The 24,492-nt window shown below is 38.7% G+C and overlaps 1 protein-coding gene across 11 annotated transcripts in view; it reads left to right on the forward strand.

Annotated features, from left to right (window-relative positions):
- The window catches only part of dlg3 (discs, large homolog 3 (Drosophila)), a 77,155-nt gene that overhangs the window by 4,351 nt on the left and 48,312 nt on the right, over nt 1–24,492 (forward strand). For 8 of the 11 annotated variants that reach the window (XM_056769699.1, XM_056769702.1, XM_056769704.1 and 5 more), the window contains exon 1: nt 13,296–14,402. In XM_056769699.1, the coding sequence (XP_056625677.1) occupies nt 14,043–14,402 (360 nt within the window). In that variant the 5' untranslated portion in view covers nt 13,296–14,042. The other 3 variants (XM_056769700.1, XM_056769706.1, XM_056769708.1) reach the window with 2 other exon arrangements.

Here is a 24,492-nt window from a genome sequence, read left to right on the forward strand (position 1 = left end):
CTGAGGAGAGAGGTCATGTAAGGCTGAGCTCTGAGCAACATGTGGTTTCAATCATCTCTCCAGCCTCTTGGGTGTTGGCCAGAGTTTAAAAACGGAATACAATATGAATTCTAGCGAAATATCTCTGCTTTTGCTACGTTTTTTTAGGAGCTGCATGCCGTAGCGAGTTAATAATATCTATTGCATGCAAATAGTTAGAGACATTTGGAGGTCACATTTAATCTCCAGTCATTAAAAATGAATTGATGTCACATAAAACAAAGGAATAAGAATAACAAAATAATGTTCATCGCATGTATGGGATGTATACAGTTTCGGCTTGTAACAATTCAGCCCTGTGATGCACTATGTGAGAGTGGAAGATTCGACTGTGGATTTGTTTGGTTGTCCGCATGATTGCACAATTCTGAACAAAGGTTTCCCTAACTGCACACCCATCCCTTTGTTTCCAAACATACTAGGTCAGATTCTGTGAATGTGACCTGTCAGTTCAATGCACAGGTTGCGAGGCGATAATTTACCAAAAAATAAAACTTCCGTCATAATTTTTTCACCATCATGTCGTTCAAGAACGATGTGACTTTTTATTCTGATATTTTGAAAAATGTCACAGTGGTTTGTGTCCATACAGTGGAAGTCAATGGTCGCCAGTGCTGTTTGGTTACCAACGGTCTTTAAAAATATCTTCTTTTGTCTTCTGCAGAAAGCCACAGAGATTTGAAATGACATTTTTTGGCAAACTATCCCTTAACATACCAACCAAATGTTTAAACACAGCTCCAACAAATCCAGTGTGTCCACTTCATATTGGCATAGAAATGAAGAGTTAAGCCCATTGAAAAGCATCAGTTCTGCAAAAGCAATCCTGCCTGAAGGGACTTGTAGCTACGCAAAATACCCTTTTTTTGTTCAGTGGCCAGGAATTCATGCGGTCTTTTAGGATTTACTGAGTTCAGGGAATATACTGCTGGAAAGTTTTTTGTTGGAAAACAAGTTACCGCAACTTCATCCGACTGCAATAAATGTGCCTGTATATCAAAAGTATTTACATATGTTTTAGACATCTGAGTTTGAAAGGTGTGTATACAGAAGTAAAAATGCAGTCATGTATCAGCAATGTAGGCTGTTTAAATATAGTCAGGTTCTTAAAGGGATATGTCACCCTATTCTGTCATCATTTACTCACCCTCAAGTTGTTGTGTAAATTTCATTGTTCTATTATTCATTGATTCAATTGATTCCCTTTGACTGGCAAACCAATGTCTAAACATTCCAGGAGAAAACTCCCCTCGCTAAGACTGAGTGCGCCATTTCATCATAAGACAACGATTTTTCTTTCCCTTCCATAAAAGGGAAAATGGTAGGTGCCCACTTTCTTTAAAATAACTTATATTGTTTTCAGCAGAACTTTTATACAGTTTTAGAACAACTTGATTGTGAGTATAAACAATGACAGAATCTTAACTTTTGGTTGAACTATTCATTTAAAGAGACAATTCACCCAAAAATAAACCATAATATAAAAAATATAAAATAACTCATACATTGACTCTCATGACATTTAAAATCTATATTTGTCTCGTACTTCTGTCAAAAGAAGATATTTTAAGAAGTGTCCCATACCATGGAAGTCAAAAGGGAGCCAATATTGTTTGGTTACCGACGTTCCTCAAAATATCTTCTTTTGTGTTCTGCAGAAGGAAGAAAGTCATACAGGTCTGCGATGAGGGTCAATGATGAGAAAATGTTTGGGTGAAATATCCCTTTGAATGTTCAGAAAAAGAACACACATATATGAATAATCATGATCTGCTTTGTTTCAGTAATTTAAAGGGTTAAGTCTCCTCGATGGAGACATAATTCATGCTTACATATCTTTAAAATTTAACATTAAAGACATCTTCACTAAACAAGGAGGTGTTTCTGCCTGACATACTTATATAGTTCTATTCATCACACAGCTGAATGTATTATAATCATCCGCTATTTAATCGAAGTCTCTAGTTTACTTTCCCTGTGTCCTTCTGCCTCCTCTCTCTCTCTCTCTCTCTCTCTCTCTCATCTGGCTCTGGCCAGCCAGGCAGTGAAACTGCTTCCCACACACTGTTCCCTCCCACTCACACTGGCTCAAACTGACACAGCCATGATGAGTCACATAGCCCCATTCTTGTACTATCTTTCCTGCTGCACCCCAGTGGGACCCCATTACTGCCCCTAACAGCCCCCCCCCCCACACATGCATCGGTAGTCCAAGTTCTATCCCTATTTTCTTCACGGCTCTTTCTTGTTCCGTCTTAAAAAGGATTCGCTCATTTCTTCCAGCATGAAGGGGGCTCAGAGCATGTCGCGCTTCAAAGGCACGGTGAGGTAACAAGCATCTTGTTATGTTATTAGTGCGAGCTGTGGGCCCCTGTGGGAGTGGGGGTGACATCAGCAGTATTGTCTCCCTCCATTCTCATCAGCTGGTCGCTCCTCTGTTGGTGACCACAGGCCATAGACAGTTAGTGACCTTAGAGGTAAATGAGGTAAGACGTGTGGAGGGTATAAAGGGTGGGTGAGGACACAAATAGTTTTGGATTTAAGGGGGAGGAATGGGCATGGAGTTATGGAAGTAATGAACAGCGAAGCTTTAGCTGCGTAACTGGTTACTCGAAGTACAGAAAGTGTTTAGTCAGGCCTTATTTTACTTTTAGATGCTTCCTGTTTTATTTTTGGTCGAAGGATAAACAATTTACACGAATGTGCTTGTATTGTGCACAGAGAAGGTTTTAAATAGGGCTACTACTGTTAATAAAATTGATAAATACTAATCGGCAACTAATTATATAACAGATTTGTTGGGTGTACTATGCAAAGGGAACCTCAGACGCAACTTTGAAGTATTGAAAAACGTATTTCTATCGAAAGAAAGTTGCACTTTGTGAATTAGTGTATCCCATTTGTTTGCTTCTACACTCCGTAAATCTGCGGTCACACTTGACTTTTCCCTCCATTGACTTCCATTCAAACACATGCGAATGCGACAGACCGGAAACATAAGCCCGTCTAACGATATTTGGCATTTAGCTGCGTAGCAAAGTTCAAGTTTGGCATGCTCAAAGTCAAGTCTGACTGCGGATTAGTTGTTAGTTGCAGCTTTGGTATTAAAGGGACAGTTCACCCAACTAAAAATTCAGTCATCTTTACTAGTGTTGTTTTAAATGTGTATAGGGCGGTTACACATTAGCTCTTTTGGTGCGCAAGTCAGAGTTAGATTTGTTTGGATGAAGTGAACGCTATCTTTCGAACCTTGGTGCGCACCCACGACCTGTACACGAGTCCACTTAAAAAGGGAGGTCTGGGTTGCGGATCATGTGAACTCCAGTACGCTTTGCTTCTGATATAAACGCAATCGTACCAAATTGCGGAAGTGAACCGCTGTTAATGATGTATTATTTGGGAAAAAAAATTGTGTGTTTCACTCACTTTTCTGACAAGCTTGACTGACACACTCCAAGCAGAGAGCTGTATATCTCATTTTTGTTTGCGTTCAGCGCTTTTAAGAGTATTTGCAGTACATTTATAAGACAGACGAAAGTGCCGTTATGTACTGAAGCTTTGGAAACAAAACTAACGGTTCAAAAATATAAATGTAGAAAAGTGAAGCGAGCAATGTAATGCATTTCGACGGCTTCTCATGTGTTGTCGTTACAGGGTAAACAGCTGCAGGCTTGATGACGCAAACAACCCGCGGTTCGGACCTAAAAAAAAATATATATAAACGCAATCCAGCGGGGGCAGGGGGAGCAATCGAACTAGGGTTCGGACCAGGCAATCAAACTAAATGTGAAACCCCCCTAATTTTCTTTGTTCTGATGAACACAGAGAAAGATATTTTGAAGAATGCTTGTAACTAAACAGTTCTTGGCCACCATTCACAACCATATTTTAGGAAAATGAAATTGGCAGTCAAAAGTGCCACAGAACTGTTTGCATTCCTACATTCTTCAAAATATTCAATAGAACAAAGATAATTACGATGATTTTTTTTCTATTAAATGGTAGTCAATGGTGGCCAAGAACTGTTTGGTTACAAAACATTCTTCCAAATATCTTTCATTGTGTTCATCAGAACAAAGTATTTATACAGGTTTGGAACAGATTGAGGGTGAGTAAATGAAGAGATCATTTTCATTATTTTCAACTGTTCCTTTAAAAATATGCTGTTAAGAAGACACAACCACTTTGAGAATACATAAATACTTGCTAGGATTTAAAATGTATCATTACGTTTAGAAATGTAACTTTTTACATCAAACAATCTCAGGAGCTTTTATTTTGAAAAGTTCCCTCAGCTCTGCAATACTGTGTACTGATTTTTTCCAATTGTACCAGTTTGCACAAACTATTTGTGCAGGCCCTGTGCTATCAAGAGTGAGTCATATTGAAAGCCTCTCTGTAAGCGTTACTGAGCTTTACTGCATTGACTTTCTAAACCCAGTATGGACAGGAATTCTGGATAAGGCTGCCGGGTGATATTTATAGATACCCACAATAGTTGGACAGATACTCAAGCTAAGTCTCAGGTCAACATTGCTCTTGACCATTGTGCACCTGTGAGTTTCACATGGCTTTTATAATTGTAATGTGGACTATTAAAGAAAAAGTCCAACCAAAAGGGTAAATTATTAACCCACCCTCATTTCTTCCAAAACAAGTAAGGTTTTCATTTATGATGTGTTTATGGGGCTTTTGTCCTTTTTTTGAGCTTTGATTGTGTGGGAAGGGGCATTTCTTTATACTTTCCCTCATATAAGAAGAGTCATTTAAGTTTGAAATGATGTAAGGGGGGAGTAAAATAAATTGTATTTCTTGAACAATCCATTAAACATTATGGGGCGGTTTCCCGGACAGGGATTAGTTTAAATCAGGACTAGGGCTTAGTTCAATAGTTTTTAAAAATGTATTTTGCAAAAAGACATTACTGATATGCATCTTGAGACAACACAGCCGCACTGATATATTTTAACAAATATCAGTGCGAGTTGCTTTCGATCAAGACATCTCTTACATTTTAGTTAGTCTGGAACTAGACTTAAACCCTGTCTGGGAAAGTGCCCCTTAACCTGTAATAGTGACATATTTGTACTACAATTTAAACATCATCTTGTATGAACTTGCTAAGCAGAGATACAATACATTTCAGCTTAAATACTCAAATTATTTATTCACAGATATTCAGGAATGCTATGAGGTAACCTTGCAAATGAATGCGGTACAAAATGGAGTTAAAGAGAGCAGCTCTGTGGACACATTGGAGGTAAGAGGCCTCCAAAATGGGGCAGGTTTGTTTTTCTTTCTTCTGAAATAATTAGAGTGTCCCATTATTATATTATATTATAGTATGTTATTACGTTGTTTTTCTGTTGTGCTGTGTTAATTTAATATAGGAAAATATATTATATTATATGTTATGTTATGTTATGTTATGTTACGTTATGTTATGTTTAGAACATAATAAAAAACACAAAGCTAAAGCTGATAGAAGCTTATAGGAGTAAAATGCTGAACTGAAAAAGAACAAATGTGTGAGAAAGAGGGAACATGGAACGAATGAAAGCGAGAGTGTGAAAGTTACAGAGCATTAGTCATTTCTAGAAAGCACTGCAGTGATAACATCAAGTGCTCATCAGTAGGCTGCGTGATGATGTCATCAAGACCTTTCGTTACAAGTGTCTGCAGTCATGTGACCATCCAAAGTATTTATAGGCAAAGTACAGAAAATAACCCCAACTTCAGTCTGGATTCTGTTAAAAGCGCTGCAGTTAGGGAGGATCGCTCTGTGGTCTCTCTGAGGGCTCACACAAACATGCACTTAAGTTTGTCGAAAAAGTTCCTTATTTGTCGAGTGACGATCACCGATGTTTTAAAGAGGTGGATTTTCAACATTTACAGACTAGAAGCCCCTAAGGCCAGACATTGAATACATAAAACACTCAGAAGTCTGTGTGTGAATGTTTTAAATGTTGTTTGAGGTTTGTATGGAAGATTCCATATGTTCCGTAAGAAACACATAGTGGAGACGAACAAAGATTGCTCTTTGTGAAGTTGATAGAAAGAAAACATCAAACATACGTGGGCTATCTTCTCTTCAGTATAATTAATGTTGTGTATGACAGATTGTACATCTAAAGGTATCAGGTCAGCTCCGATCCATGACGAGTGGATATTTGGACAACCTCACAGCGAGCACTGCCCTCCTCCTTTCAAAGCTGCCAGTTTCCAGAAGCTTGATCGTGTTTTGACACACGTTCCGCAGAAATACTGCAGGGGTCACTGTGTGACGTGTTGTGGAGGCTGTTGAGCGTGAGCCCAGGCACATCCCTGTTGTGTGGTATAGCGGAGGCTATGATCTGAATGAGTGTCCAGCAAGATCCTCATTAGCATTCATAGCGTGCAGTCACCTGAGAGACGTTAAATGAAATGAGTCTGCAAATTCTCCGATTTGGTGCAGAGGAAGAAAGGCAGCGTCCCTGGAATAATTTACAGCATGATTATCATCAAGCCTTTGTGTAAAACAGAAAAGGGCAGCGGGTCTTTCCCTAATGTTTCATTTTACTGCTGTTACAGCTGCTGTTGTATTACAGCTGATAATATAACTGGGTTACATAATTTGCTGTCAATTTGACATTTGGGCTAGAATAATAGTAATAAGCTGACAGTTTGTTGTACGCAGGATGGTACAGTATGCTGTCACCTGTAGTTATTCAATGGTGTTGTGCATCATCAGGGTCTCTGCTGTATTTTCATCTCTTGGTTTGCGACTGCAGTTTTCCTGGATGTTGTGAGCTGCAGTGTCCACCTCTCGTAGTGCTGAAGATAACATGAAGGCAAGTCTGGGGCGTGGCTAATATTTCCCAGATCAATTCAAATGAAGGCAGTGCTAGAAATGGTAAATTCGCTTTTTTAACGTTATCTTTATTCTTAGCAGTACTGCACGTTTTAAGGAAGATTTGTACAAGATATGTATGGATTTAGTTGTGGCTGTTTATTTTGGTGTGGCCTAATGGCAAAAACATGCATGACTCTGTTTATGTTTATATGTACAAACACTGCTGTCATAATCAAACTGGCTTTGTCCAAAGAACATTTTAGAGTTGAGTTTGTTATATAGAAACGTTGTCCCATCTGGTGTAATGGCCTGTTCCAAAGGCTGCCCTCTGCTGCTCGTGGTACGTGAGTGAGGAATAAGAGATGATAAAGGGGTATTTGCTCTTGTTGTTCATCTTTTGATCTAAAATGTAGGGTATGGATACTTTCGCCATGTCAGATTTTGTGCGTTTGTGTTTATGTTCAGTGTGTTTTTGTGCAGCTTGTTTTCTGTGTTACAATAATGCAGATGTCCATCCATCTAAACCAGCTTGCCGATGGTTCTATTTGGCTCTCTGTGATACTGTTTGTTAGCACATTGAATAGCCCTTACTGCCCATACTGGATTGTTTGAGAGCAAACCCTGGAGCTGTCGTTCAGTCACGGTGATACTTGTTGTTTCTGTGGAAGTACACATTCAGTTATTTTAAAAACACTACTGGTTCACCACATATGATTTAGCTTATTTAAAGGCATAGATATTGTGGTGATTAGATTTTGTAGTGTTTGCTGTGTGTTTATGTTTGATCTATGCCAACACTGAACCTGTATAATTTCTGTTTTGTGTGGCAGAATTTGAGTGAGGAGGGTGTGTCACTTGTGCGTGTCACCAGCAGGAGGAGCCCTCAGAAGGTAGAGAGGGTGTCTGGACTCGTAAGCTGCTCTCATGTAGAAACACCAAAGGTTTGTGACTGACATGCATTCAATTCTGTCATTCATTTATAGCTTTAGCAAAATATATATATATATATTGACATTTATGCATTTAGCAGGTGCTTTAATCCAGAGCCATTTACATTACATTGTACTATACATTTGTTTCTGACTATATGCAATCCCCTGGGATTGAACCCATGACCTTGGCGTTGCTATCTCAATGCTCTAACCACCGTATATATACTGTATATATCTGCTGAAAAATTAAAAAAACATTTCAAAATTATTTACACTTTATACGATTTGTAGGTATGGGATCAGTTATGTTTTATTCTGTGAACTACTAACAATATTTCACTCAAATTTAACAGGAAATTATTGTTTTTATTTGCATTTATTTGCAGTAAATGAAAGCTGGAGGAGCAGGTCGAAGTTTAAGATGCTCTGTATTTTTCAGACCTCAAATACATCAAAGAAAACAAGTTCATATTACATTTTAAGCAAAACAACAGTGATATTAGTACATGTATTTAGGGAAAGGTCAGCATCATTTTTTTAAGTGATAACCTAAACATTCTTATACATGTCTTTAACATTTTAACTTTTGGTTAACTTTATGTGGTTTGTTTTTTTTCGAAATCCAACAGACACTGGACTAAGACTGCCACAATTCATCTAAAAATGCAAATTAAATGAAACTTTGGAATGGTCTCGTAATTTTTTCTGTGGCTGTATATATACAGTATATAGAAAAAGTTTTGTATATATATACTTATATACATTTATATGTACCGTACATGTGTCCTATGGAGTGACACTGCAAAAATATATGTAGTATATTATATATTAATAATATATTATTTTATTTTATATTATAAATAATAATAAATATAAAAAAGCATTAGATACATTTATAGTCATTGTTCTTTTTTTTCAAAAATTTGCCTTCACACCATAGGACACATTTACATTTCTTTATAAAATCCTTCAAAAGTATGTTCTTAACATCTTTATGGTAAACATTAGCATTAGTTTCAAATCTGGTGTCTTGTTTTTCATGGAATATAACTCTCTAAACACATTTATCTCTGGCGTGTTTATGCATGTATTTCGAACTCAGGCTGTATTATTTGCTTATTTAATGATGTTTTAGCTTATGAATGTTCCATGAGACATGAATGTAGATGTCCATTGTAAATACATATGGATGGTTGCAGTGCTGTGAGATCTTGTGTCTACATAAGTGGATTGTAGCTGAGCTGCAGTGCAGCTTACAGGAAGACTCTCCCAAAGATGCTGTAATCACGCAATATTTTTTGAAATACTCTATATGAAGATGCAAGAATCAGATCCCACTATATCATGGCAGCACTCATTTTCACATCTTTCCATTCACAGCACCCCCAGCGGCATGTAGTGGCACAGTGCCTGTGAGGGCTGGCGTTTCAGATGAGCGGAGATCTAGCGCACGAGTCGGGGGCGTGAGGTGGGGATGGGAGCGTGGGTGTGGTCTCGGGTCGTGGCTGTAGAGCGTGGGACTGCCGTAGTGAGAAGAAAGAGCTTCCATTGTCTACACTAAAGCACGGGCACTCTGCAAGGCAGTAGTGCTCTGTTGACAGCATGGCTGGGTGATGCTATGCTGAACGTGGTGTCGTGTCTTCCACACATTATGGAAGAGAGGATGAGGGCTACGTGGTGGTGGGGAGAGATGAAGAGAGAGCTGCAGAGAGAGGGGGAGGATGGGGGAGCGTGCCGAGGGCCGGTGCAGTGCAACGCAGTTAGAGATGGAACGGACACCTAGAGCTCAGCCTTCCGCATGTTGCCATGGAAACCAAATTCCTCCCCCTTCCCGCATCCCTACAGACTGGCTGCCTCTCTCGCGCCCGCTCTCTCTGTCGCGGTTTTGCTGTCTCTGTTGCATCTTTCCACCTCTCTCATATGTGAGACACAACACGGGGGGAAATGTATGCGTCGCATCTAATAGCGTGTTTATTCGATGCTCGAAATGCATAAATCTAAGACGATGCGTAAGAAACCGGTAGATGTGAGTGCGTATTCGAGAACAAGAAGGAATCTTCTCTCTGCATTCAGAACCGTCTGTCTGATCATGGTTTCTCATTCCTATTTGTTCATCAGCAAACATTTTAAGTTATCCCAACCCCCCCACACTCAAGAGTCATTTTCTGTCCGGTCGTATCCTGCACATTGTTTTACTCGTACTTTACTACATTTACTGTTATATACATAGTATGGAAACAGTAAAGCACACATAAAGTACCACTGCAGCTTAACGCAGTGTCGCTTCTCTTCTGGATGCTTCATCTTATTCTAAAAGCTTGCTTATTTATGGGAGTAGCAAGCACATGCAGTACCTGAATTCATGAAATCAAACTTCGTTTTTTTTTATTATGTCTCTCATTGCGATTTTAAGTAACTATTTTGTGTTCACACAGAAAATGACAATTCGGTGTCACTCCTGAATTTAAATGCACATGTCTCCCCAAAACCGAGCAGTGTGTATGTGTCCCTTGTCAAATTCTCTTGTCTTTTCAATACCCCTCAACTCTTTGAACCTCTAGTTTAGAGCCTTAACAAGCTCATATTCCCCTCTTTTCTCCAGTTCTCTCTTTTCCTCTCCCTCTCTCTTTCTCTCACTCCCCTTATCATTACGCTGTCAGTCAGATGTGCGGTGTTTGGTACAGCAGCTGTTTTCTGTCACCAGGCCTATTAATAGGAGTCACAGCCTTCACGGGCACTTTAGCTTATTGTCTCAGTGAGTGTGGAAGAGCAACGACTCAATAGGTTAGGAGTGTTTAGTGATAATCCCAAACCCTTTTTTGACCTTGCCATGCCGCTGTGAATGTCCATCCTCCATCTGCATCCATGCATTGCGGCTTAATATGCATATAGAACAATAAATGCTGGTTTCAGGTGTAATGCAAATGAATTCTGCGATAATTATATAATAATTCATGTAATATTAAAAGCTACAAAGACTCTCCAGACTACCATGTTACCATGCACCTGTTTCATACAGCAATTCTCTGCGGTTCATTCAAAGGAAATGTTACATGAATGTAACTGCCCCTTTAAGACTGCTTGCGGCTCATGTTGCCTTATTTGGGCATGCATCCTGTCAGGTGACAAGAGAGCAGTCACATGGGCTGCTATGAGAATGCACAGAAATTTCTGAAATTTCTATAGATACCTTGTATGTGAGAGAGCGTATGGGGGTGGTGAGGCAGGCTGGGGGTGTTATGTAATGTGGGAATGCAGTAACGGATAATAAGCAAAAGAAGCTGTCAGATATATGGTATGCTGCGTGTCATAACCCTTTTCCATCATATTCAAATCATTTTGATTTATAGAGTTAATCAATAATGGGATTCCTTCAGATTTCTCAAGAATGGGTTGCTTTTCATCTTTTTAAGAAATATGAGGGATTTAGACAAGCTGTACAGAATATGTTTTTATTACACATTTTCATCCCTATTTTGTTCTTAGTCAATGATCAGAGCAAGCTGTAAATACTAGAAAAAGGAGATAGACAGTGCGTTTGATAGTAAAGCTGAACCCACTGTCTGTTAACCATCCAGCTGTACTACTTTTCTTCATTCAGCCTGCGAGGATGCATCTGTCATGCAGTCATTTGCAAAAGAGAACAGAGAAGAGCTTCAATAGAGTTCTACAGTTTAATGTTTCGAACCATGCTAAAACGTTGGCTCTAAAACAAATAATCTTCATTTCTACACGGTTCTAGGAGGCATTTATGTGTACTGTATTCTGTAACTCATGGACTGGGTCATTAATCAGCTGTGATTTTTTTTAAATAGATTTGATGTAATCCTTAATCGTTCTCAAGAGGTGCTGAAAAACGCATATGCATTCAGACTATAAAGCCACAGACACAAGACATAATGCAAGCATGCATCTCATGCACATAAGCACGCTCTGCTTCTTTGCATTACGCTTCATCCTTGACCAGTTACATATAAAATCCCCCATGGAGAAAAATGAAACTAAAGATCAATCCGTTGAAGACAGGATGCTATGGAAGGTGAATGGAAAAGTGAAGCAAAAGGGTGGCCACAACATGTGTCTAGTGTGCTATAATGAATATGCTTGTAATGCAATTTTCAGACATTCAGCACCACCCATACACTCCCTGTTGGCCTTGGCAATGTTCTGGTCTCTGATTGGCCTTCATCCTAGATATTGTAAAGTTTCCTGAATAGATCACGGTGGTAATGAAGTGGGTTACCAGTGCATATAATTGAGTGTTAGCCTGAGCCTGATGTGTCCGCCTCCTGGAGGGGTTGGACAGAATAGTGTTCAGTGGATATAAAAACTGACTCCTGCATATAGAGAAAGACATTCACATAAATGCCCATGCATACCATCAACACTTTCTTAATCAGTTAGTAATGTTCATACCTGGGCATGTTTCAAACCTTTGAACCCCAGCACGTTTTTTTTTCCATTTCAGTTTAAGTCATCAAACTATATATAGTTTTTTAGGATGAAAAGGTTGTCTGTAGGTATATAGTTTCCTTAGGCGATGACTATATTACAATTAACAGTTTATCTATATAACTCGTCTTGATAATGACTTGTTTGACATAGTATTTGATTTGTAAATCTTTTTGGGAATTTAATAATAATGCAATTTTCTATAATGTTTTAAGTAAAGGAATTGAACTGTAAATTGAAACACATGATGTCTTTTTCTCTTGCACCTCAGCCTCCCCCTTTAAGTTTTTCCTCATTTTTAGACACTTTTTTGTTTTTTTATTCATATTGCTTAAATATATAGATTCATACAAATTCATTTCTTAAAGGTGCTCTGCGTAATTTTTTGGGGGATCTATTGACAGAATTGCAATATAATATACGTAACTATGTCTTCAAAGGTGTAAAAAGACCTTACAAAATGAAGCGTTACGTTTTTATTACCTTTACACAGAACATCTTAGTTCTGTGTCAGCCATCGTACTGTTTCGAAAGGGATGAGTGGAGTGAGCCATTGGTTGCAATTCAAAACCTCACCACTAGATGCAACACATTTTCATACACTGGACCTTTAAAAATTAATATTCTGTCTCCCAGTGTTAGAATATAAAACAAAGTTCTATGGTTTTGTTTATCCTGAAGTTACTTAATAATCCATCAATTTGGTATAAAAATAGATGCAGTTTTTTATCCCCAAATAGTGTAAAATTTGGTTTCCACAATGGTGAAGACATGTTGTTAAATAACATGCCCTCTGTGTCTCCATTTGTGCTGTCTGATTTGTGGTTGCGCTGGCCCTTTAAGAGCAATCTCCGAAGTCGGTCCTGTGTTGGTGCTGCTGCTTCTGATGGCTGAGCTGCCTGTTGATTGGCTGAGCTGTCAGGGCTGGGGTGCTGGAGGGATGCTGCGATGCATCTCTCTCTCCTCCTCTATGGCTCTCGCTCTCTCTCCCACTCTGTCTCTCTCGCTTGCCTGCATCCCTCCGTATAATCCACATCTAGGGCAAGCAGGCTGAGAGTCAATCCAGTGCTCAGCTCCTCTCTGCAGGCTGGGAAAAGAGTGAGAGAAAGAAGGACAGAAAACGCTTCCCGAAGCAGGAGGAACAGCGGAAGGAGAAAATCTGGCAAGCAGAGAAATACAAAAGAAGATCTGATCACGGATATCATTTATATATATACATAGAATTGTTTATATATATATATCTCTCTATATATATTTGTACACACGCATATTAATATTTATATATATATATATGTATACATATATACCTGTATATAACTGTATTTGTGCTTGTCTGTTTATATTGATATTTTTATATGTATTCGTGTGTGTGTAAATATATATATACAAATAATGCTATATATATATGAATTTATATAAATAACACTGTGAACCAAAAGAAGCAAGAAGAGAACTCTACCATCAGGGCTGGTCTCTGATTCCGAGATCATACACTATTTTCAGCATTATTTTTCCAAATCTTTTACATCGAACGGAGGAAGACTACGAACCTTTTCTATTTTTCATTTTCCTCTCGCTACCTCCTTGCCTGTTTTTCTGGATCGGGAGGAACAAAGAGGAGTCTAACGGGGGAGAGAGATCGGCGACAATTCTGTGATTTGTGCGTTTTGTACCGCCGTAGCTGTTCTGCGTGCTGCGTTTGATCTGAGCAGGCAGCAGCAGTGAGAGAGAGAAAGAGAGAGAGAGCGATAGAGCCACAGCGCACCGCACCGTGTGAGCTAGCCAGCATGCACAAACATCACCACTGCTGCAAGTGTCCAGAATGCTATGAAGTGACCCGCATGGCTGCCCTGCGCAGGATGGACGCCCCGGCTTATGGAGACTGGCAACCCGAACCCTACGGATACCCGGCCGGCTATGGGGGTGGCCAGACCTTACCGCCCCAAACCTCGGGTGGAGGAGGGGGCATGAGTGGAGGGGGCACATTGGGGAGAAGTAAAGGGAAAATGATGTCGGCCGGGGGCCCCGGAGGCCCCAACCCCAAGAGTCAATCCAAGGGCGCCCCCAAGGTGAATGGTAACAATTCGGGAGGTCAAGGAGGATGGTGGCCAGAGTGCACCTGTTCCAATCGGGACTGGTATGACCAGGTAAATGCCTTTTCTGTGTCTGACAGCCACTGGGGCCATTGAGAGTAGGCAGCAGGCGGTCGGCAGTTGGTGTATGTGGTTGCTAGGTTGAAAGTGAGCATAATCATTCTGGATAAAATCTTGTGCGGGGACGCTAGGAAAAGATCTGTTTAAGGGACTTCATCCTTTCATACCGCATGTGCTGTAATCTTACAATATGTTCATCAAGCTTTGTTCTCTAAGGATGAGTTTAATCCTCTCACTGTTCCATCAGTTCATTTTGGTTTCGTCGGTTTTTACACCATCATTCGACAAGGCTTGACAGGGCCATGGTGACCACGAATTTGCTTTAGAGAAATGGTGCAACAAGTGACCACTTTAATCCATACAGTAGATGGCAATTTTGACCAAGCAAAACATCACATAACCTTAAATGAAATGCAAATACAGAGACATCTGTTTCAGAGTTGTAGGCGGTGATGTTATTTATGCACTCTTGATTCTTTTATTTATTTTTGTATCGATCTCCAATGGATTATTGTACGTTGTGGACACGGAGCTAACAGTGATTTAATACAGGTCAGAACTCCAAATTTCACTCCCGGCCATTTCAGCTTGTTTTTAATCTCATATTGCCCGTGACCGGGCATCTTAAATCCCAGCATATCAGACCAAAGCAGGCAACAGAAGCTGTAATTAAGTGAGGTGTGTGTAAGTGGCAGCAGGGATGGGGGAAGGGATGCTCTGAATGTATAAAATGGAGGAGGCAGCCTCTCATGTGAAACAGCCTGCATGCATGCTCGGTGCATTCGGCGTGTGTGCACGTCTATGGTGTGGGGGTGTGTGAGTGCACACAGGTTTTTATTGGTTTTTGTGTGCGCGGCCAAGGCAGAACGGCGGAGAGAAACGCAGAGACGCAGAGCAAGTAAAATGGAGGGTGAGATCTCGGTGGCAGTCAGGGTGAAATTTCACCAAGCGCAGAGAGAAAGGTGTGAGCGAGGAGCTGACTAATTGTGCCGTTGCTTCGGTTCAAAGAATCGCAGAAGCACCAGTCAAAACCGGCGTGGTTTTTTCCCCCCTGTTCGCTTTTGTTTCAATCATGAATTATGCATGCGTACGTCTTGGCAACGTTTGCTGTAAACGGAATAAATGAGCACTTAATGTCTGACATTTCCTGTTTATTCTCTTAATTTCCTTCTCATGGGGACATATGTCATCAGGTGAAATGAAACAAGCATGCATCTCCTCCCATGCACTGTATGAAATACCTGATGCCGTATTGATGGAGTGCATGTTTAATTAATGAGAAGGAATGTGTGAAACAGAGAATATAGGACAATGACGCTACATTAAAGATTCTCATATGTACGGCATGTCTAGCATCATCTTGTTGGTTTCTCCTCTGGCCAGGCCGGTGCCCGTGAAATGCATATAAAAGAAACTGTAGCGTATGAAGGCCTTGCAGATGCATTTCATTTGCGGGGATTTTCGCCTCTGTGGTAAATTCGAATGCATTTTAGCTTGAGATGTGATGAAATCAAGGCTGAGGAGTGGAAAGGGAAAAATATCCGTCATTGGGGAGAGAGAATTGGCAATCATAAAACAGCACAGGAATGTGGCAATGATAGTGGTGAAAATGCTAATGTGGACAAGAGAGAAATCAGCCAATAAAGACAGGCGGGCTGAGGAGAGAGAGGGTTACATAAGAGAAGGCAGTTGGTGGAGCTGTGAGCAGAGACGCTTTGAGAGAGAATCTGTAGATTTGTGAGCTTGTGTTTGCCTCCTACTCGCCATAGCAGCGCATTTAGATGGCTTAAAGCTTTTATGTATATATATATATACAGTATATACCGTCTATACGCAGTGAAATCTATATTTAATTATCAGAAAACATCATATTTATGACTCGTGATGTCATCTAAGACCGATCTGACGCCATATACTGTTTTATGACACACCACATTGCATCGCCCAGTCAACCCAAACCCTGTTCACATTTAACCATAAAGCAGTATTGCATTTCCGTTTATCATTGACGTAGTGATATTAAAGGCAATATGATACCAGTGTGCTCTTACTGGTGTGGATTGGCATCGACCTGTCTTAAAGAAACAGGATATGAATGTAAGAAAGGAACTGCTCTTATCCAGCAAGGAATAGATAAGTGGAGTCAGGTGGTGGAAGGAGAGGGGTTTAGAAAGGAAAGGGATTGGCGATGTCAGTGTGCAACGACAATCATTTCCGAGATGGAGTTATTATTTTTAATAAGTCATTACATTTTTAAAGAGCATTTTTTTTAATAATGTGCACTGATGCATTGTCACAAGTCAATAGGGTATATTTTCATTTCATGTAAGACTGTAGATGAGGATCTTATTCTGCATTACCATAACATTTAATAGGCCCATTTGATGGATAACATAGCTGTGGGAAGCATTTCTAAACATTTCTTTATCAATGTAAAGGACGTGTGTGGATTTGTATCAGGACTTGGCATTCAGTATGTGAAGTAGTAGAAATGAGCACCTTGCTCAGCTATTCTTCAGAATGTGTCGTTCCCTAGGCACCAATTTATCATTTTTCTGCTTCCGAGCTTTACAGCCCAGTCTCACGAGGATGATTCGAGTTAAATAACAAATGGACCTTAGAAATGCCTCATTTATCACAAGATATGAAAATGTGTCAGAAAATCATTGATTATTTTGGGAATTTATGCCTGTTTTGATGTGCTGTAATTGATTCAAGGTATCTGGAAGTTTCACATGGATGGGCACTGTTCTTTTCATGATTTATTTGAAGCATTTTTGTCATAAATCTGTCAAACGTACCCTGAAGAAGTATCCGATTGACCTAATTTCACTTGCTTTATACCACACACTTAATTGAACTCTGAGCCAAATTTAAATCCACGTTCACATTCTCTATTGTGTGTGCTGTGGTGGATGCAGTAGATTTTACTCTTAGAGACTTTACTCCTCAGATGTTGTCATCTTTTACCCCCAGCTGTGGTACAGGCGGCCTCCATCTTAGTGATGAAGCGTCTGCATTGCATCTAGAAAGATTTTTCTGATAACTCAGAAGTCTCCAAAGGATGAAGCAGGCTTGTTAAATTATTTTGTCACCCTGTTTACTGGTTGCATCACAATTTGAGAAAATTCAAAGGGGAACATGTTTGCCATTATGTCATTACTGGATTCCATTAAAGATTCTTATAAAGGTGGATGGTTAATCTGTATTATGGCAGGACAATGCCAATATCTCATTTTATAAGGGTTTTCTATAGCAAGGTCTCAAGAAAAGCAATATGGAGATAATATAGAGATGTTTTATCTTTTACGAACCTTTAAATCCTTAAAGATTAAATTTAGATTGAAAGAGATCCAAAACAGTCCACACATTGTTTTATATTTGCCAATACTTTTAAGTACATTTAAAAGGCAAGGCAAGTTTATTTATATAGCACATTTCATACACAAGGGCAATTCAAAGTGCTTTACATAAAATGATTGACAGAGAGAAATAAGATGTATCTTTAAAATGCTAATGATTTAAGATCACAAATACAATTTTAAAAGACAAACATTTTATGATGGTTTTACAATTTTACAAGATTTTATCTACTATCGAAAGGCAAGATTATATAATGAATATTTCAGATTTTACACAAAAACCTCTAGACTAAAAGAGACAAGCTATATCTACATTAACACAAATGAAAATGTGCTGTAATAAAGTCTTGTGAGCTGCCAAAGAGCAATATATTTTATCTTTAAGAATACAATTGTTGTGTTTTACATCCACATCTTTCATCACATCCAAAGATTTGTATGAAATTAAATAAATTGCCATAATGCTTTAGATTACAGATGCCTAGTATCTACAATATATTCTGAATATTTTTATTCAATAGGAACCGCGATGCAATATCATTTTTTCTTGATAAAGCATCTCATTAGTTACACTTTTATACATCCGAGGTGATATTCTGTGGTGTGTGTCTGTGCTCCGTGTGTTCACAGCAGTAGGCCAAGTCGCTCAGTTGATTATTCATGTCATAAATCAGGAGCAGGACTTGCGTTTGTGAGTGCTCACGGGTGGATGTTTAGCTCGAGACATCGTGATAGACAGCAGTGTATTCATGTCGGAGGATATTGGGTTTGTGGGAGATCTGAACAAATTGAATTTCCACTTGTAATGTGGGGTTTTAGGTTGCGGAGAGGAAACAGGCTGGGGGTTGGGGTATGTATGTTAAGGATAATAAGACATACCTCATCCTTTCCAGACAGGGCCGGTTTAGGGTGGGTCCCACGAGACCCTCCTCTCTCCACCAACGATATGGCCTTCTGGAAAAATGAGAATCATTGAATGTGAGGCCACACATCTGAGTATTAAATAGAAAAATATATACAGCAAATAACATAAAGGTTATCTAAATTACTCAACAGAAATACGCCTTATTCATGTTTTATTTCTCTTAGATGTTGTTGTGCATTAGAAATTCTTGTGAAAATGCTTGCTGTGAATCTATACTCTTAAATTGGCTTGTGAATAAAAAACGTAATTCATGCATATGCCAATTTACTTTCTCTACACCACTTTTCATTAATCTATCAGGGAATATAATTTATATGCCTTCTGTAAGGTAGATATTTTATATCACAAGGGTTTATATGGAAATACTTTTTACATGATATAAATTTTGCTTTGTACTTAGAAATGAATATACAATATAGTTTATTTACACACATGCAATCCAAACAGTGCTGTTAAAAAGCAAAATGTTTATCATGTAAGTTGCACTTTTTTACTGGGTTTGTTTGTTGACAGTACAGTAAATTTGTTCAATGAGAAAACTAAGAGAAATGTTTCCTCAAAAAGAAACATGGTCTTGCAGGAGAACGGTGTTTGATTCCTCCTAACACTGCATAGGTACCCAATTAACTTTAGATGTTGCCATAGCTACAAGACGGCTAGAGATCCTTCTACCGAGAGAGCGCTGAATTCAGTGGCATGTTATAGACATGTGCATCTTCATCATGACATTTTTTATTTGCTGACGGCGCAGTTATCTTTACGCCGTTTAATTTTTGTAGCAAATGTATTGATCTGGACATCACTGATACCATTTATGCAGTCTATTTTTAGACGCATTCGCCCAATATTAGCATTAACCCACAGATGTGCATGGTTATGCATTATTTGTTGTTCCTTTAGATGGACTGAAAGAGCATGGCACCAACAATGGCAATATCATCGGAATGTACTGTAAATTGTTTTCTATGGATTTTGCCAAACATATATGTAACATTATTTTGGCTTTTGGTGTCAGGCATCTAGACTCTGCATCATATAGATCATTCAATCCACCATTCAGTCATTCTGTTGAAATATATGTTTGTAACGTTAAAGCCAATTTCAGGATGTTATTTAAATCCGGTCAGCAAAGTATAGCCAACCCTTTACACACAGAGGTTTAAAAGCGGTACTTCACCCCTGAATCAAAATAGACATCAACGTCAATATGGATATTTCTCTTAAACAAACGCATCGATTCGCTTCAGAACACCTTTGTTAAGGCCTTGGAGCTGTGTCGAGCAGTTCTTTAATCGATGGATGCACTTTTTGGAGCTTTAAAAAATTCAACACCCATTCACTCCCATTCTACCGCTTGGAAGTAAAATGATACGTGGTATTATAACCCCGACTGCATTATTCTTCAAGAAGAATACCATATTCAGTTATGATGCCTTGAGGGTGAGTAAAACATGGGGAAATTTTGATTAAGGGGTGAGGTTCCGCTTTATACCTGTTCTTAAAACAAAATGCACTAAATCCATAAAAACACGATGGAGGAGAGCATGAAAAATCACTGCAAATGCACTATAAAATGGGGAAGATGGTATGCTGCAATATTTATGCACACTTTTAGCTTTTATAAAAGAGAAGTTAAGGGATGCGATCCTGAATAAAACTTAACAGAGTTGTCTGGTTTTTTTTAGTCAGCTGACAGTTTTGTTCCATCTGTAATATATTCTAGCCTTCACATATATTTTTTTGCACAATTTCGTCTCTAATGGGTGTTTTTGCTGTGTCTATGTCTGCTTGCCTTTATCTATCTAGAGAGAAAGAAATCTCTCAGTACTGCAGCTTTAATTCATTTCATCATAGCTGTGTGGGGAACTCATGTTAAAGATGTCTGAAGCTTGAGTGCATGTTGTCTGTAGATTAAGAGAGGCTAGAATAAAGGAAAGAAGAACATTTCTATAAAATAACTCTAAAAAAAGATTTTTAGACAGTGTGGCCAAGACAAGATACAATGTCACATACTGTCTGTAGTGGTCTACTGTATAGTGGCTTGTTACTTATTTTCAATTTGTTCTAGTGTTAAGAAGCTTGTTTTTCAGTTGCTCTCATTGGTCCAGTTTTAAGAATAATTGCTTCAAAATGTATAATGTCATGTCATTTTAAACCTGTATGCTATTGTTTTGTCTTTCAAACACAAGACAGGCATTTGTTTCACATAGATCTTTCCTACAAATAGTTCATAGCACTATAACAACACCATGAAAGAGGTTGTTGTGTATTATATTCCATGCCAGAAGCTGTATGATAGCTTTCTTATTACTTAGTGAACATTTTTACTTCCACAGAAGTATGGATACAGAAGCGACATCATGTTTTTTTGTTACACAAACAATCCAATAACATGCCAATAACTTTCTATGTTAGGGTCTTTTGATGTTATTGACTATGCTGTGCCTACAACATGAGTCCTACAGTATATATTGTACATCAGGGACTACTAAGGGGCCGTTCACATTTCGTGTATGTTGCACACGCAAATGAGTTATTTTATATGTAGACCCGCGGCAACCGTGTTTAAATAGGTCACGATGAGGTCACGAGGTGCATGCCTTTTGCTATGCGCATGGGCGCATCGAGATTAAAATATTTAAGAATTTTCAGAATGCCGTACACAGGTCATGTGACAAGAACCGGCCAACCAATATAGAAAAGCTCCGTGAAGATGGAAACACAGACGATCACAGCATAAATAAATCTGGTAGCAGACTTATTGCAAGGTATTTTCAGTGCATATAATCCATTAATTCTTTGTTTAGCTGTGCGGCTCGCATTTCCCCCACGGTTTTAGATGCAAAATGTGGATCGCCCCTAATACTATATATTTACCCATAGATTTCAATAATATTTTCTTGACAATATTCAACTGTATATGAACTAACCAAAGGACACTGTGTTAACTTCACGCTTATATTTTGGCTTAAATTAATGTATTTGTGTGGGTGTAAAAGTGAGTGACTGTGTTGCTCATAGCCATTGACCTGTCAGCCATATGCTCTCAGTCGGCGGCCCTGTTGGAGCGCAGGTCCCCTGCTTCGCTCTGTAGCACATGAGGGGTGGGTGGAGATGCCTGTTTATTTCATTGCTCACCTGCTTTGTTTTATTTCAAGTTTTTGCTGAACGCAGCGGTGATAGTCTGGAAACAAAATTATAGTGGTCAGCTTATTTGTCGTATTCAGTTGTGGACGTGACCGCCAGGCTGACAAAGAAAAGTAGGCATGTAAAGATGCCACAGAGAGCATTGCTTGCTATTACAGCATCGTTGCAGAGCCCTCCCTGCTGCTTCAGTTTAAGGGCTAAAATCCCAATGAATTTTAGAGTCTATTTTTGGAGAGCTTGCATTCCCTCTTTTGTGCCTTTGCTCTGCCGCTTTCCCTTTGGGATGCTTCAAATATCATTGGCTGCGTTCTGCACCGGCCGGCATTAAAACTCCCACATGAGATCATAGAATCTGCATGCATCACAATCAATAGGACTGGAGAGTGCTGATCCTGAAGCTTCCTGACTCTCTCGCTGTGTTGTGGGCGTCTGTGGGTGCTTTTAACGGTGCTTTTGAGCTTCATAGTGCTTGTAGTTTTAGACCTTTTTTTCCTTTTACCTCTGATATGGACACACACAAGACATAGCACAGAAATTGCAGGTCTAAAATATTTTATAGCTTGGATTCGTCGGCTTTCATTGATTTTAAAGGACATGGTGAAATGCACTATATCTCATTTTTTCTTTTGGAAGAAATTTTGGAAACAGTAATGGATCCCCTGCAGTTACACTGACTGCAGACTAAAGCTATTGTTTTTGAAGAAAACTAAGATCCCAGTTCATTCATTTGAATTGCAAGAGAATTTTCATCATTTGTTTTCCACAGTAATTGAAGAAATCATTTAGGTTTGGAACAACACTTAAAAATAAAGGTGCCTAAAAAGACTCTTCTTGGCGGTGCCGTAGATGAACTGTTTTTGGCTCCCCAAAGAACCATTCAGTCAAAGGTTCTTTAAAGAAGCATCTTTTTCTTACCCTTTTATAATCTGAAGTACTTTTTTCCCCACAAAGAACTTTTTGTAAAACAGAAAGTTTCTTCAGATGTTTAAATTTAAAGTAAAATTTTGGCACCTATATTTGTAAGAATGAACATTAGGGTAAAAAAATGTGGAAACAAATAAAATAAAACCCATTTTAACATAACTACATTTCGTTACACTGTACCTGTATATGTGTAATGACAATAAAGTTGAATCTAATCTAATAACGTGTACCTTCACTAAAGTTACTGTGTTGTTGCATTAAACCAAACATTTCACAACAGTTGAACAAGCACAAATTTACATACAGCGTTTTCATCCTATTCAGACAAGGTTCATGCGGGGAGAATACTCACAGAATGTTTCTTTCATGCAAGGCTTCTGAAAAATTTTCTTAGCATTTTACTCCTCTTTTTTAGTTTTAAGTCTTGTTCTCAGTCATTTTCACCTCAAATGCTTTCTCACGGACTCCAAAATAGCTTGTTTTATAATAGTCTATTCACGTTGTTTTAACACTGTTTGCTAATGTAGTTAGTGTTGTCTGCCTCTGTTTCTCCCTTAAAGAATGTGCATAAAACACAGCATTCATTACAGCAACACTCTCTTGTACCTTTAAAATCACCCCATAAACAATGCTCGGATCTGTGGTTTTAGGCCATTCTAAATGCATTATATACCCGAGGTTTACTATAAACATGTTGTTTTTAATAAGGTTGGACTCATTTTGTTAGCTTGTTATGTCAACAAATGGTTCTATATACATATTTATTTACTCAGATAACCAAATTTTACCCAATATTGGTTTCCTTAAAACTGTCTGTTCTTTGTACAGTGTACATTATTTTTACTGATAATAGTTTTTACTGATGAGAATAACATCTTCCACCATCTGGGTGAAGGTTCATTTGCTGTTCTTGATTTTGTTAAATATAGGCGTTTATATACAGTAGTCTTAACCCCAGTCATAAATAGTTTTTTTCAATATCAATGTCTTGCTTAAAAAGGTTTAATTACCCAAAATTCCCAACAGTCCATTAAAGGGATACTTCACCCAAAAATAAAAACGTTGTCATCCTTTATGGGTGAACTACCCCTTTAATACGTTTTCTTTTGAAAAACTGATTAAATTGTAAAAACACGTTATTCCAAAATGCTTGTGCATGCATTTGATGTAAACAGTGACATGTTATAGAGCTTGTTTGTATTGTATAAAATATTCTAGACGAATGTAAAATATCATGGTTGCATATTTAGTGGGAAAGTGAAATATTCTTTCCTTTCTCTTTTGTTAAATCTGCTTTATTTGCATAGGCTACTGAAGTGTTGATGAATCTCTAATTTATTCTGTCAACATGTAGCTTTCTACCACGGTTATTTGCTCTCTCTTGCTGAAGCTATGTGTTGACAAATCCTAGCTTTATTAAAACATATTGTTTAGACTGCATCAGACTAAGAACATTCAAACAGCCATTTAGTTCATGGCCGTGTACCCTCATACTTAGCATGAAAACATTTACATTTATGCATTTGACAGATGCTTTTATCCAAAGCGACTAACATTGCTTTATCCTATAGATTTTACATAGGTATTTGCAATCCCCTGGTATCGAACCCACAACCTTGCGTCGTTAACGCAATGCTCTTACCGCTGAGCTACAGAAAACATTTTAGGCCCGGTTCACAATTTGCCTCTTTTCTGTACGCATAGTCATTATTTTAAATGTAGACCC

The sequence above is a fragment of the Triplophysa dalaica genome, chromosome 16 (assembly GCF_015846415.1).
Source record: "Triplophysa dalaica isolate WHDGS20190420 chromosome 16, ASM1584641v1, whole genome shotgun sequence".
NCBI classification, from domain to species: Eukaryota; Metazoa; Chordata; class Actinopteri; order Cypriniformes; family Nemacheilidae; genus Triplophysa; species Triplophysa dalaica.